The sequence below is a fragment of the Macaca fascicularis genome, chromosome 14 (assembly GCF_037993035.2).
Source record: "Macaca fascicularis isolate 582-1 chromosome 14, T2T-MFA8v1.1".
Classification (NCBI taxonomy): domain Eukaryota; kingdom Metazoa; phylum Chordata; class Mammalia; order Primates; family Cercopithecidae; genus Macaca; species Macaca fascicularis.
The window spans coordinates 21596794-21611856 of record NC_088388.1 but is presented as its reverse complement, the minus strand read 5'-3'; the positions used below and the strand labels follow the sequence as shown (position 1 = coordinate 21611856).

Here is a 15063-nt window from a genome sequence, read left to right as displayed (position 1 = left end):
TGATTTCTGCATTTTCAACTGAGGTACTGGGTTCATCTCACTGGGGAGTGCCGGACGATCGGAGCTGGTCAGCTGCTGCAGCCCGACCAGCGAGAGCTGAAGCAGGGCGAGGCATTGCCTCACCTGGGAAGCGCAAGGGGGAAGGGAGTCCCTTTTCCTAGCCAGGGGAAGTGAGACACACAACACCTGGAAAATCGGGTAACTCCCACCCCAATACTGCGCTTTAGGAAACAGGCACACCAGGAGATCATATCCCACACCTGGCCGGGAGGTTCCCACACCCACGGAGCCTCCCTGGTTGCTAGCGCAGCCGTCTGTGATCTACTGGCAAGGCAGCAGCGAGGCTGGGGGAGGGGCGCCCGCCATTGCTGAGGCTTAAGTAGGTAAACAAAGCTGCTGGGAAGCTCGAACTGGGTGGAGCTCACAGCAGCTCAAGGAAACCTGCCTGTCTCTGTAGACTCCACCTCTGGGGACAGGGCACAGTAAACTAAGACACACAGACACCTCTGCACAGACGCAAACGACTCTGTCTGACAGCTTTGAAGAGAGCACTGGATCTCCCAACACGGAGGTTGAGATCTGAGAAGGGACAGACTCCCTGCTCAAGCGGGTCCCTGACCCCTGAGTAGCCTAACTGGGAGACATCCCCCACTAGGGGCAGTCTGACACCCCACACCTCACAGGGAGGAGTACACCCCTGAGAGGAAGCTTCCAAAGCAAGAATCAGACAGGTACACTCGCTGTTCAGAAATATTCTATCTTCTGCAGCCTCTGCTGCTGATACCCAGGCAAACAGGGTCTGGAGTGGACCTCAAGCAATTTCCAACAGACCTACAGCTGAGGGTCCTGACTGTTAGAAGGAAAACTATCAAACAGGAAGGACACCTACACCAAAACCCCATCAGTACATCACCATCATCAAAGACCAGAGGCAGATAAAACCACAAAGATGGGGAAAAAGCAGGGCAGAAAAGCTGGAAATTCAAAAAATAAGAGCGCATCTCCCCCGGCAAAGGAGCGCAGCTCATCGCCAGCAACGGATCAAAGCTGGACGGAGAATGACTTTGACGAGATGAGAGAAGAAGGCTTCAGTCCATCAAATTTCTCAGAGCTAAAGGAGGAATTACGTACCCAGCGCAAAGAAACTAAAAATCTTGAAAAAAAAGTGGAAGAATTGATGGCTAGAGTAATTAATGCAGAGAAGGTTCTAAACGAAATGAAAGAGATGAAAACCATGACACGAGAAATACGTGACAAATGCACAAGCTTCAGTAACCGACTCGATCAACTGGAAGAAAGAGTATCAGCGATTGAGGACCAAATGAATGAAATGAAGCGAGAAGAGAAACCAAAAGAAAAAAGAAGAAAAAGAAATGAACAAAGCCTGCAAGAAGTATGGGATTATGTAAAAAGACCAAATCTACGTCTGATTGGGGTGCCTGAAAGTGAGGGGGAAAATGGAACCAAGTTGGAAAACACTCTTCAGGATATCATCCAGGAGAACTTCCCCAACCTAGTAGGGCAGGCCAACATTCAAATCCAGGAAATACAGAGAACGCCACAAAGATGCTCCTCGAGAAGAGCAACTCCAAGACACATAATTGCCAGATTCACCAAAGTTGAAATGAAGGAAAAAATCTTAAGGGCAGCCAGAGAGAAAGGTCGGGTTACCCACAAAGGGAAGCCCATCAGACTAACAGCAGATCTCTCAGCAGAAACTCTACAAGCCAGAAGAGAGTGGGGGCCAATATTCAACATTCTTAAAGAAAAGAATTTTAAACCCAGAATTTCATATCCAGCCAAACTAAGTTTCATAAGTGAAGGAGAAATAAAATACTTTACAGATAAGCAAATGCTTAGAGATTTTGTCACCACTAGGCCTGCCTTACAAGAGACCCTGAAGGAAGCACTCAACATGGAAAGGAACAACCGGTACCAGCCATTGCAAAAACATGCCAAAATGTAAAGACCATTGAGGCTAGGAAGAAACTGCATCAACTAATGAGCAAAATAACCAGTTAATATCATAATGGCAGGATCAAGTTCACACATAACAATCTTAACCTTAAATGTAAATGGACTAAATGCTCCAATTAAAAGACACAGACTGGCAAACTGGATAAAGAGTCAAGACCCATCAGTCTGCTGTATTCAGGAGACCCATCTCACACGCAGAGACATACATAGGCTCAAAATAAAGGGATGGAGGAAGATTTACCAAGCAAATGGAGAACAAAAAAAAGCAGGGGTTGCAATACTAGTCTCTGATAAAACAGACTTTAAACCATCAAAGATCAAAAGAGACAAAGAAGGACATTACATAATGGTAAAGGGATCAATTCAACAGGAAGAGCTAACTATCCTAAATATATATGCACCCAATACAGGAGCACCCAGATTCATCAAGCAAGTCCTTAGAGACTTACAAAGAGACTTAGACTCCCATACAATAATAATGGGAGACTTCAACACTCCACTGTCAACATTAGACAGATCAACGAGACAGAAAGTTAACAAGGATATCCAGGAATTGAACTCATCTCTGCAGCAAGCAGACCTAATAGACATCTATAGAACTCTCCACCCCAAATCAACAGAATATACATTCTTCTCAGCACCACATCATACTTACTCCAAAATTGACCACGTAATTGGAAGTAAAGCACTCCTCAGCAAATGTACAAGAACAGAAATTATAACAAACTGTCTCTCAGACCACAGTGCAATCAAACTAGAACTCAGGACTAAGAAACTCACTCAAAACCGCTCAACTACATGGAAACTGAACAACCTGCTCCTGAATGACTACTGGGTACATAACGAAATGAAGGCAGAAATAAAGATGTTCTTTGAAACCAATGAGAACAAAGATACAACATACCAGAATCTCTGGGACACATTTAAAGCAGTGTGTAGAGGGAAATTTATAGCACTAAATGCCCACAAGAGAAAGCAGGAAAGATGTAAAATTGACACTCTAACATCGCAATTAAAAGAACTAGAGAAGCAAGAGCAAACACATTCGAAAGCTAGCAGAAGGCAAGAAATAACTAAGATCAGAGCAGAACTGAAGGAGATAGAGACACAAAAAACCCTCCAAAAAATCAATGAATCCAGGAGTTGGTTTTTTGAAAAGATCAACAAAATTGACAGACCACTAGCCAGACTAATAAAGAAGAAAAGAGAGAAGAATCAAATCGACGCAATTAAAAATGATCAAGGGGATATCACCACCGACCCCACAGAAATACAAACTACCATCAGAGAATACTATAAACACCTCTACGCAAATAAACTGGAAAATCTAGAAGAAATGGATAATTTCCTGGACACTTACACTCTTCCAAGACTAAACCAGGAAGAAGTTGAATCCCTGAATAGACCAATAGCAGGCTCTGAAATTGAGGCAACAATTAATAGCCTACCAACCAAAAAAAGTCCAGGACCAGATGGATTCACAGCTGAATTCTACCAGAGGTACAAGGAGGAGTTGGTACCATTCCTTCTGAAACTATTCCAAGCAATAGAAAAAGAGGGAATCCTCCCTAACTCATTTTATGAGGCCAACATCATCCTGATACCAAAGCCTGGCAGAGACACAACAAAAAAAGAGAATTTTAGACCAATATCCCTGATGAACATCGATGCAAAAATCCTCAATAAAATACTGGCAAACCGGATTCAGCAACACATCAAAAAGCTTATCCACCATGATCAAGTGGGCTTCATCCCTGGGATGCAAGGCTGGTTCAACATTCGCAAATCAATAAACATAATCCAGCATATAAACAGAACCAAAGACAAGAACCACATGATTATCTCAATTGATGCAGAAAAGGCTTTTGACAAAATTCAACAGCCTTTCATGCTAAAAACGCTCAATAAATTCGGTATTGATGGAACGTACCTCAAAATAATAAGAGCTATTTATGACAAACCCACAGCCAATATCATACTGAATGGGCAAAAACTGGAAAAATTCCCTTTGAAAACTGGCACAAGACAGGGATGCCCTCTCTCACCACTCCTATTCAACATAGTGTTGGAAGTTCTGGCTAGGGCAATCAGGCAAGAGAAAGAAATCAAGGGTATTCAGTTAGGAAAAGAAGAAGTCAAATTGTCCCTGTTTGCAGATGACATGATTGTATATTTAGAAAACCCCATTGTCTCAGCCCAAAATCTCCTTAAGCTGATAAGCAACTTCAGCAAAGTCTCAGGATACAAAATTAATGTGCAAAAATCACAAGCATTCTTATACACCAGTAACAGACAAACAGAGAGCCAAATCAGGAATGAACTTCCATTCACAATTGCTTCAAAGAGAATCAAATACCTAGGAATCCAACTTACAAGGGATGTAAAGGACCTCTTCAAGGAGAACTACAAACCACTGCTCAGTGAAATAAAAGAGGACACAAACAAATGGAAGAACATACCATGCTCATGGATAGGAAGAATCAATATTGTGAAAATGGCCATACTGCCCAAGGTTATTTATAGATTCAATGCCATCCCCATCAAGGTACCAATGACTTTCTTCACAGAATTGGAAAAAACTGCTTTAAAGTTCATATGGAACCAAAAAAGAGCCCGCATCTCCAAGACAATCCTAAGTCAAAAGAACAAAGCTGGAGGCATCACGCTACCTGACTTCAAACTATACTACAAGGCTACAGTAATCAAAACAGCATGGTACTGGTACCAAAACAGAGATATAGACCAATGGAACAGAACAGAGTCCTCAGAAATAATACCACACATCTACAGCCATTTGATCTTTGACAAACCTGAGAGAAACAAGAAATGGGGAAAGGATTCCCTATTTAATAAATGGTGCTGGGAAAATTGGCTAGCCATAAGTAGAAAGCTGAAACTGGATCCTTTCCTTACTCCTTATACGAAAATTAATTCAAGATGGATTAGAGACTTAAATGTTAGACCTAATACCATAAAAATCCTAGAGGAAAACCTAGGTAGTACCATTCAGGACATAGGCATGGGCAAAGATTTCATGTCTAAAACACCAAAAGCAACAGCAGCAAAAGCCAAAATTGACAAATGGGATCTCATTAAACTAAAGAGCTTCTGCACAGCAAAAGACACTACCATCAGAGTGAACAGGCAACCTACAGAATGGGAAAAAATTTTTGCAATCTACTCATCTGACAAAGGGCTAATATCCAGAACCTACAAAGAACTCAAACAAATTTACAAGAAAAAAACAAACAACCCCATCAAAAAGTGGGCAAAGGACATGAACAGACATTTCTCAAAAGAAGACATTCATACAGCCAACAGACACATGAAAAAATGCTCATCATCACTGGCCATCAGAGAAATGCAAATCAAAACCACAATGAGATACCATCTCACACCAGTTAGAATGGCAATCATTAAAAAGTCAGGAAACAACAGGTGCTGGAGAGGATGTGGAGAAATAGGAACACTTTTACACTGTTGGTGGGATTGTAAACTAGTTCAACCATTATGGAAAACAGTATGGCGATTCCTCAAGGATCTAGAACTAGATGTACCATATGACCCAGCCATCCCATTACTGGGTATATACCCAAAGGATTATAAATTATGCTGCTATAGAGACACATGCACACGTATGTTTATTGCAGCACTATTCACAATAGCAAAGACTTGGAATCAACCCAAATGTCCATCAGTGACAGATTGGATTAAGAAAATGTGGCACATATACACCATGGAATACTATGCAGCCATAAAAAAGGATGAGTTTGAGTCCTTTGTAGGGACTTGGATGCAGCTGGAATCCATCATTCTTAGCAAACTATCGCAAGAACAGAAAACCAAACACCGCATGTTCTCACTCATAGGTGGGAACTGAACAATGAGATCACTCGGACTCAGGAAGGGGAACATAACACACCGGGGCCTATCATGGGGAGGGGGGAGGGGGGAGGGATTGCGTTGGGAGTTATACCTGATGTAAATGACGAGTTGATGGGTGCAGTACAGCAACATGGCACAAGTATACATATGTAACAAACCTGCACGTTATGCACATGTACCCTACAACTTAAAGTATAATAATAATAAATAAATTTAAAAAAATAAAATAAAATAAAATAAAATAAAATAAAATAAAATAAAATAAAAAAAAAAAAAAGATGGAGAAGATTGAGAGAATGACTGGTCTGGGGATATGGAATCAAGAGTTATGTTTTGGACGTGTTAGGTTTGTTTATTCAGGTGGAGATATTAACTAAATGGTTGGCTATCTTAGAAACATTCAGGGCTAAACATAAATTTAGAGGTCACCAGATTATTGATGATATTTAAAGTTATTGAAACTAGATGAGATTACTTAAAGAGAGTTTGAAGAAGAGAATAGGGCCTAGGACTGAATTCTCAGGAACTCCATTATTTAGAAGTCTGGTGATGGTTGAGGAGCTAGCAACAGAGACTGATAAGAGGCACGAAGACCAACCAGCAAATTATCATACTCATTCATGGTATGGATCTTTTCAAGGTTAAACTAAATTATACAGAAATACATGGGAGAAGGTATTGGAAATTCCTCATCCCCAGTATACCCAATTCTGCTTAATCCAACAAAACTCTATGTAAGGACCTTTCCAGATATGGAAATCAAATATTTGTTTTTATTGTGTTACAGATTACAGAATGAGGCAGCCCTTCTATACTTTAGGCTTCCAATAGGTCATAAGAATGGGTGTATGCTCAAGAGAAATAGATGCTTTTTTTTTTTTTTTTTTTTTTTTAAGAAATGGAGACTTTATTATAAGTTTTCATAATCACCAATTTAATACAAATCAGGGCAGTTGAGTTGCAAGGTTCCATTTATTCTTCATTTTGTGAATTCATTAAGAATGGAACCTATTTCATTAATCATGTTAAGAGATTGCCTACCTTGGCCCAACTCAGTAAGCTATTACCCCCACATTACTTGAAATTCCCAAGCACATACAAGAAGATTGGGAGGAAGTCAGAATCAGCATCTGTCTTTGAGTATTGGCAGAATAACTAGCACCTGTCTGATGGAACATCTCCAGAATCCCATTATGACCTTCTTAGGTTATAACGGTTTAAACCTAGCAAGTCTGTTGATACCTGTTTGGATAACTCAGCACTGAATGGTTGCTGTCTGAATTGAAACTTGATTGTTATTATTTGTCTGTCCTTAGGTCTGGCGAGAATTTCCTGACCGGTTGGTGGGTTACCCGGGTCGTCTGCATCTCTGGGACCATGAGATGAATAAGTGGAAGTACGAGTCTGAGTGGACGAATGAAGTGTCCATGGTGCTCACCGGGGCAGCTTTTTATCACAAGGTAAGGGGGCACAGTCCTGGGGCAAGTCGACAAAACTGAGAGAATGATACACATTTTATCTGACCCAATTTAATTTTCCATACCTGCAGAGAGGGCTTACAAAAGCCATATTGTGTGACAGTATTTTACAAATAAAGCTATCCTTTTTCTAATTATACAAGTAATAATGCACGCTCATGGTAGAAAATAGGAAAATACATAAAATAGAATGAAGAAAAGTTACTTATAATCCTGTCACTTAGAGATAAGCATTTTATCTTTCAGGTGCTATTTCTAGCTTGCTGTTTATTTATTTACTTACTCGTATGTATACACAGACAGTTGTAAATATTCTCATTAGCTTGCTTTTTTCATGTATTGTATTGTGAGCCTTTTCTCATGTCATTGACATATCTTCATAAACAGTTACTTCTTAGCATAATTAAGATACCATTATCTTAATGCTTTAGAAGTCATGTATAACTATTTTGCTATCTTGGATATTTCTTTCTAAATTTTTGCTATTTTAGATAATGCTTAATATCTAATATTAGTGATTGATGTCCATTTTCATAACTGTTTGTACTCATGACCATTATGATAGAGTCCTAGAAATAGAATTATTATATTAAAGGGAATGAATATTTTGGGTTTTTTAAGATGTATGTACATACACGTATATATACACATATACAACATATACATATATATGTTGTGAATATTCTAAACGTATATATGTTGTGTATGTACATATATGTGTGTATGTGTCTGTTGGTTTCAGTATTGTTTGTGTGAATTTACACTCCCACCAGCAAAATATAAAACTGTTTTACCATGCCTTTTCTTGCGTGAAATGTTTAATAGAAAAGAAGTTAGTATTTTTATAAGTAAAAGTGATTTTTATTGTCTTAACTTTGATTTGATTACTAGTAAGATTGAAATTCCTTTTGTGTATTTATTAGCCTTTTGTATTTCCTCTCTTCTGGGAATCATCACTTCGTCTTTTTGACTCTTTTTTTTATTAGGGAGAGATTGGGGAATATGCATTTGATTTTAGAATATTCAGTTCAATGGTAGAATGCTCCCTGGGAGTGTATGGTTTAATTAAACAATAATAACTTGTCTGTTGTCAGCAAAGAACTGATGTCAGGAGAAAGGTCTGTTCAGCTCAACACAGTTAATTTAATTTAGCTGTATTCATATCGATTGTTTGTTGTTAGCTCAGCACTACTGCCCTCATATTTTTCGGGTCTCTAGATCCAGAAATGGGTTTTTGTATTTTGCAACAAGCAAACAAAAAAACAAAAACTAAGGTTTATAATTAACGAGATTTATGGTAGTAGACTATGTATGCTTTATTTTTTTTTGACGCATTTCTATACTATTTCATATATATGGTAGTTTTAGAATTGACTCATTTTTCTTTTGCTTTAAAAAGCACACACTTTGGTAGAAGAATGACCATATAGAACATGCTTGGTCACTTGACCAAAAGCATTCTAATACCTCCTTGTACCTTTCCTAATAATACAGCCTTGTGATTAATCTTATGAGAGAAAGCTTGTCCCCATGACTTGGCTATGCTGCCCCTTATTTATCAGCCAAAGGGAACTGCTATTTTTGAATATTTCTTCTTTCTGTCTCACTTGACAGTATTTTAATTACCTGTATACCTACAAAATGCCTGGGGATATCAAGAACTGGGTAGATGCTCATATGAACTGTGAAGATATTGCCATGAACTTCCTGGTGGCCAACGTCACGGGAAAAGCAGTTATCAAGGTAGGAGGCTCTGTCACTCACTTGTTTTGAGACCTTGGGCAAATATCTATTATCTGAGCCTAAGAAGTTCTTGTAACTATAAATTAAGTATAGGACTAGATAAACTTTAAGCTCCATTTTAGTTTAAGCTTCTATGATTGATGCGGTCACATTGGGAAACTGAAGCTAGGCTTTGACAATTTAAACTTTTTTTTTATACAGTTTCTTTAGTTGCAGTTTTTAACCTTCAGTATCAGAGACAAAGGCTATGATGATCAATCTGTAAATCAAAAACTTAATTATATTCTCAAAGCTGATACGGGATCTAGTTCTTTTAGTTAAAGGATGTAGTTTAAATTTTTCTTAAGGTAGCTGGTTTTGTTTTTATTAGATGTTGAGAAAATAGTACACCTCATCCAGTTATGTAACTGTAGTTGTCCTAAACACAACTAATTTAATTGTTTTTAAATGTCAATTACCAGTTTTTAAAAGTACCTTTCCCATATCATATTAAAAGCTGAGAATACACAAAGATCCTATGAGAGGCCTTTGTATCTGTAAAAGATGCCTGTTTATTCCTGAAATTTAGACATTTCTCAAATAAGATCCCTAGGTAGGTACAGAAGGTACCCTTCTTTATATGAGTAGAATTATCTTGGTCTTTTTTCCTTCTAGATTAGAATTTCATGTGTGAAAATGGGCAATGCCAGGTTCCCTAACAATCTGCCTAGAAAGCCAAATTCCTAGGTGAGCTTATGCTGGAAGCATGGTGTGGCATTATCCACTGATTCCTCATGCTGTTAACTGATGAGAGAAGCCAGATTAAACCAAAGTGAGGAGGGAAGGAGGAAACATCACTGTCTGTGCTCACCAAACTTGCCCCAGTCCACACCCTGTCCCCCAGCTCTCTAAATAACTCAGTGAACAGCTGACCACACAAAAAAATAATGCAAATTGTGAGAGTTATTTTAAAGGGACCCCTCCCATCCCCAAATTTGCTTTTTTTTTTTTCTTTTTTCTTTCTTTCTTTCTTTTTTTTTTTTTTTTTGAGACTGAATCTCTCTGTGTCACCAGGCTAGAGTGCAGTGGCACAGTCTCGGCTCACTGCAACCTCCGCCTCCTGTGTTCAAGCAATTCTGCTGCCTCAGCCTCCCGAGTAACTGGTTCTACAGGCATACTCAGCCGGATTCAGCTATTTTTTTTTTTTTTTTTTTTTTTTTTAGTAGAGACAGCATTTCACCATGTTGGCCAGGCTGATCTTGAACTCCTGAGCTCAGGCAGTCCACCCACCTCGGCTTCCCAAAGTGCTAAGATTACAGGTGTGAGCACTGTGCCCGGCCCCAAATTTGCTTTTTAACATGCTTCAACATGTTTTCAGCTGTGGCTGCTGACTCTGAACATTAATGCCCAGTGTCTCTATGCTTCTTAGCCTGGACTTACTTATCTAGCTTTCTTTCCCTTCCATCTCTTCACTGTTTATTTATCTTCACTAGGTTGGGATAGCAGCTTCCCCTGAGTTTGCTAGGAAGATCACTAGTTAAAGTTTGAGAGGGTAGTGGGGAGTCAGGGAAAAAGATTCAGAGTATGAGGGACCATTCAATTTTTTTCTTGACTCAAGGGAATTGCAGAAGAGCTTGGCATCTTCAAGAGCATGGTGCTGCTCATAGCATTTGCCATTAGCTAGAAAGAGGAGAAAGAGTGCCTGTTGGAACTAAGGTTACGGTGAAAGTTATGGGAAGCTGTATTTCATCGCCCTTATGGCTACAAGAACAAATGGTGTTTATACAAGGACCTTGGCAGTGAGAAAACAGTCATTAAACAGGAATTAAGGAGCTTGTCATCACCACTTCTTTCCAGTTACAGAAGGCAAAAGCCCTCCAAGCCTTTTTTATTGGGCCCTTGTGAGTTCTGCTGTTGGCTGAGCCAGACAGAGTTGAATGGAGGAATGGCGAGGTGTGTGTCTGTGTGTGTGTGCACGCGCATGCAACATCTCAGCTTACAACACAAAAGAATGCAGTGTGGTGTCACAAGCATGATTTGATTGTCCTTGACACTGACAGCCAGGTATGTTTTTATCCTCCTCTGGCAGGTAACCCCACGAAAGAAATTCAAGTGTCCTGAGTGCACAGCCATAGATGGGCTTTCGCTAGACCAAACACACATGGTGGAGAGGTAAGTGAGCCTCCAACCAAAAGTGCGCCTTAGCCTCTGATCTCTACTTCCTGCCTCAGGCCTGTTTATGGGACTTTGTCGGAGATATAAGGACAGCAGCTGGTAGCCATAGTCACCTCCATGTGCACTGTGGGAATTGGGTTAGTTCAAGCCCAGGTCACCCAAAGAATTAATTCGGAATGCTACTCACTCAATTTGTAATGGCTGGAAGGGTCTTAAAAATATAGCTGGCCTTAAGCTCCAGAAGCCAAATTCTCCATGTGGACTAAGCAGTTAACCATCTACAGTCATTTGAGTGGAAGCTAGTTAATTCCAAGGAAATACTGGATTATTTTTCAGGGTAATAGCTCCACATTATAGTAAAAGCTTGATTAGAAGAATTAAACCAAACCCACCAGAGACAAATTACCTTTGCTGACACTGTGGAAATGCCTGCCAAGAACAGGATCGAAAGCAAAGCCCTCACGTTATAGACAGAGGGGCAAGACAACTCTAAAATACTCTCTTTATTTCGATTCAAGTCAGTTACTCAACAAGCACACCTTTGTGTGGAATGTAATCCTAGGCCTTGTAGGTAAGTATTAAAGGCGTGGGAGATGTATGTCTTCCGTTAAGACTGTACTAGACCTAATAGTTCTCACCTGTATTCCAAAAGTCCCCAAGCTTTGAAGTGCCTGAATCAAACCTAATACTTTCAGAAGACAGTTCTTTATACAAGACAGCAAACTCTGACATCCCAGTAGCGCTTGTCAGGGGACAAAATGCACTCAGATAAGGATATAGTAGCCCTTTAGAATGAAATATCTAGTTCAGATTTCACAGATCTCATATGCCTCTGCTTGCAGAATTCATTTCTGAAATCTGTCAGCTATATTAAAATTCTTCAAGCCTAGAGAATTTTTGCGTGTGTGTGCAGAAAGTTGTTTCAGTTGGCCTGGATTCTGTAATGTTTTACTCTGTTTTACTTTCTAAATAATCTCTTTATCTTTTTCATATATAAACATTACCCAAATGACATGACCTTCACCAGCTGTTGATGTGAAATAATATACTGTCACTGGTATCATAAGTATTTCACAGTTAAGGGTAGTGACATACACTGTCAGAGCTCCTTTGGAAGAGACCCCAACTGGACTTCTATTGGAGTACATGAAATTGTTATTTAAACCTAAATAACAGTTTGGGGAAAATTCGTAACAGTGAGCTAAGTGGTCATTCGTTGGGCTGAGTTAAAATGTTGGGGATACTTTGGTCCAGGAAAGGAAGTATAGGGAGAAAAGTTGACCTGATGATGGCCTTGAAGTTCATGCTGAGGCTAAACAACTCCTCTAGCACTACTGAGATCTTAACAAATGTAAAGAGGTTTAAAATGCAGCGAGAGCCGGGTGTGATGGCTCACGCCTGTAATCCCAGCACTTTGGGTTGCCAAGGCCGGTGCATCATCTGAGGTCAGGAGTTCAAGACCAGCCTGACCAACATGGTGAAACCTTGTCTCTACTGAAAAAAAAAAAAAAAAAAAAAATACAAAATTAGCTGAGCGTGTTGGCGTATGCCTGTAATCCCAGCTATTTGGGAGGCTGAGACAGGAGAATTACTTGAACCTGGGAGGTGGAGGTTGCAGTGAGCTGAGATCGTGCCGTCACACTCCAGCCTGGGCAACAAGAGCGAAACTCCATCTCAAAAAAAAAAAGTGCAGTAAGGGGATTTAATTTAGATATAATTATTATTAGACACTGGAGTAACTAAGGGGGATATGGAGGCTTCCTCTTTGGAAGTTTTTTTTGTTTTTTGTTTTTTTTTTTTAAGAGAAAGGATCTTGCTCTGTTGTGCAGTGATACAATCATGGCTCACTGCAACCTTAAACTCCTAGGCTCAAGTGATCCTCTCATCTGAGCCACCTGAGTAGCTGGGACTACAGGTGCATCCTAGTACCACCATGCTAACTAGTTCTTAAATTTTTTGTGGGGACAGGGTCTCACCATGTTACTCAGCCTGGTCTTGAACTCCTGGCCTCAAGGTATCCTCTTGCCTAGGGCTCCCAAAGTGCTGAGATTATAGGCACGATAGGATATGTTATGATATGTAGGATATGTAGCTAGGAGGAGATGCTGATGGAGGGATTGGAGGGAACTGTTGGACTTTAACAGTGTCAAGGACCTTAACAGTGTTACATGTATATGTAACAATGCTATTTGTGATGAGTGCCCTGAGAGAGGCTCAAAGGGCTATAATTGATCAGGTGAAAGAGAAGTAACTTTTTGCTAGGTTCATTATTAAGAATAACTTTCTAAAAGAGGTGACACTTGAAGTGATCCCTCAAAAATCACTAGGATCCCAACCAGTAAAACCCTAGGCCAGAAGCAGAGACTCTCGGCAATAATTTTTTGTATTTTAGTAGAGACGAGGTTTCACCATGTTGGCCAGGATGGTCTTAATCTCCTGACCTTGTGATCTGCCCACCTCGGCCTCCCAAAGTGCTGGGATTACAGGCATGAGCCACCCTGCCTGGGCTTTTTTTTTTTTTTTTTTTTTTTTTTGGAAGACCGGAGTTTTATTATTACTCAAATCAGTCTCTGTATATACTTTTATATATGTATATCAAGATATAGATATGTGGAACTAGAATTTCAGAAAGAAGTTTAAAAAAAGAGTTGAGCCCAGTCATACCTCAGTATCCATAGGGGGTTTGTCCCAGGACCACTAGAGGATACCAAACTTCATGCATGCGCAAGTCCCTTATATAAAGGCCTAGGATTTGCATATAACCTTTGCATATCCTTCTTTATAGTTTAAATCATCTCTAGATTACTTACAATCCCTAATACAACATAAATGCTATGTAAATAGTTGTTACATGGCATTGTTTAGGGAAAAATGACATGAAAAAAAAGTCTGTACATGTTTAGTATAGATACAGTTTTTTTCCAGATATCTTTGATCCGAGGTTGGTTGAATCTACAAACACAGAACCCTTGGATATGGATGGCTAACTGTATTTGGCAGTCATCTGTCCAGAGACAGCAGTTGACTAAAGAAAAGCAAAGGCAGAATCTTGGGAAATTCTGACATTTAGGAGACACAAAGAGTAACTGAAAACAGAGAGGCAACCACTGGAAAGGCCAGGAGAGAACCAGGACATACAGTGCTCAGAAGCATGGAAGGAGCAAGGAACAGGCAGGCTGGAGAAGGTCTTTGAATTCCATGGTTGTTGGTATCTTACAAAAATAATAGCCAGGTGTGGTGGTGGGCACCTGTAGTCCCAGCTACTCGGGACGCTGAGACGGGGGATCCCTTGAGCTTAGGAGTTCAAGGCAGTACCACTCCACAATTGCACCTGTGTGAATAGCCACTGCACTCTTGCCTGGGCAACATAGCAAAATCCCCATCTGTAAAAAATAGTAATAATGTCATAGAGTATGAAGCCAAAAGGTTTTAGAGTATGAGTCGATGGTGAGGAAGTAGAGTTAGTGAATGTAAACTACTCTTTTGAGAAATTTAACAGAGAATAGAAGGAAACAAATCTGGAAATAAATTAGCAACTGGGAACAAAACTATTTATATTAAAAATTGAGTCACTGAATTATTAAATAAGGCATTTAGATAGGGAGGAAAGGAGACGTGAGTTAAGCCATCTTGGGTAGATAAAGAGATGGTGTTACAACTGTAGAATCCATCCTTCCTTCCTTTTCCCTCCCCCATCTTTGGCTGGTCTCCTGGCCTCAAACAGGCCTCCTGCCTCAGCCACATGAGTAGCTGGGATTATAAGTATGAGCCACCATGCCCAGCTGTTTTATTTTTAATAATAATCTTTGCAGAATACACATTTTAT

General features: G+C 39.9%; 1 protein-coding gene across 5 annotated transcripts in view; it reads left to right on the top strand.

Moving 5' to 3' along the window:
* EXT2 (exostosin glycosyltransferase 2) overlaps window positions 1–15063 on the top strand; it is a 206904-nt gene that overhangs the window by 145016 nt on the left and 46825 nt on the right. For all 5 annotated transcript variants that reach the window (XM_074013872.1, XM_065528278.2, XM_015434882.3 and 2 more), the window contains 3 exons: window positions 7179–7322; window positions 8955–9083; window positions 11152–11234. In XM_074013872.1, coding sequence (XP_073869973.1) covers window positions 7179–7322; window positions 8955–9083; window positions 11152–11234 — 356 coding nt within the window. The remainder of the gene's footprint in view (window positions 1–7178; window positions 7323–8954; window positions 9084–11151; window positions 11235–15063) is intronic.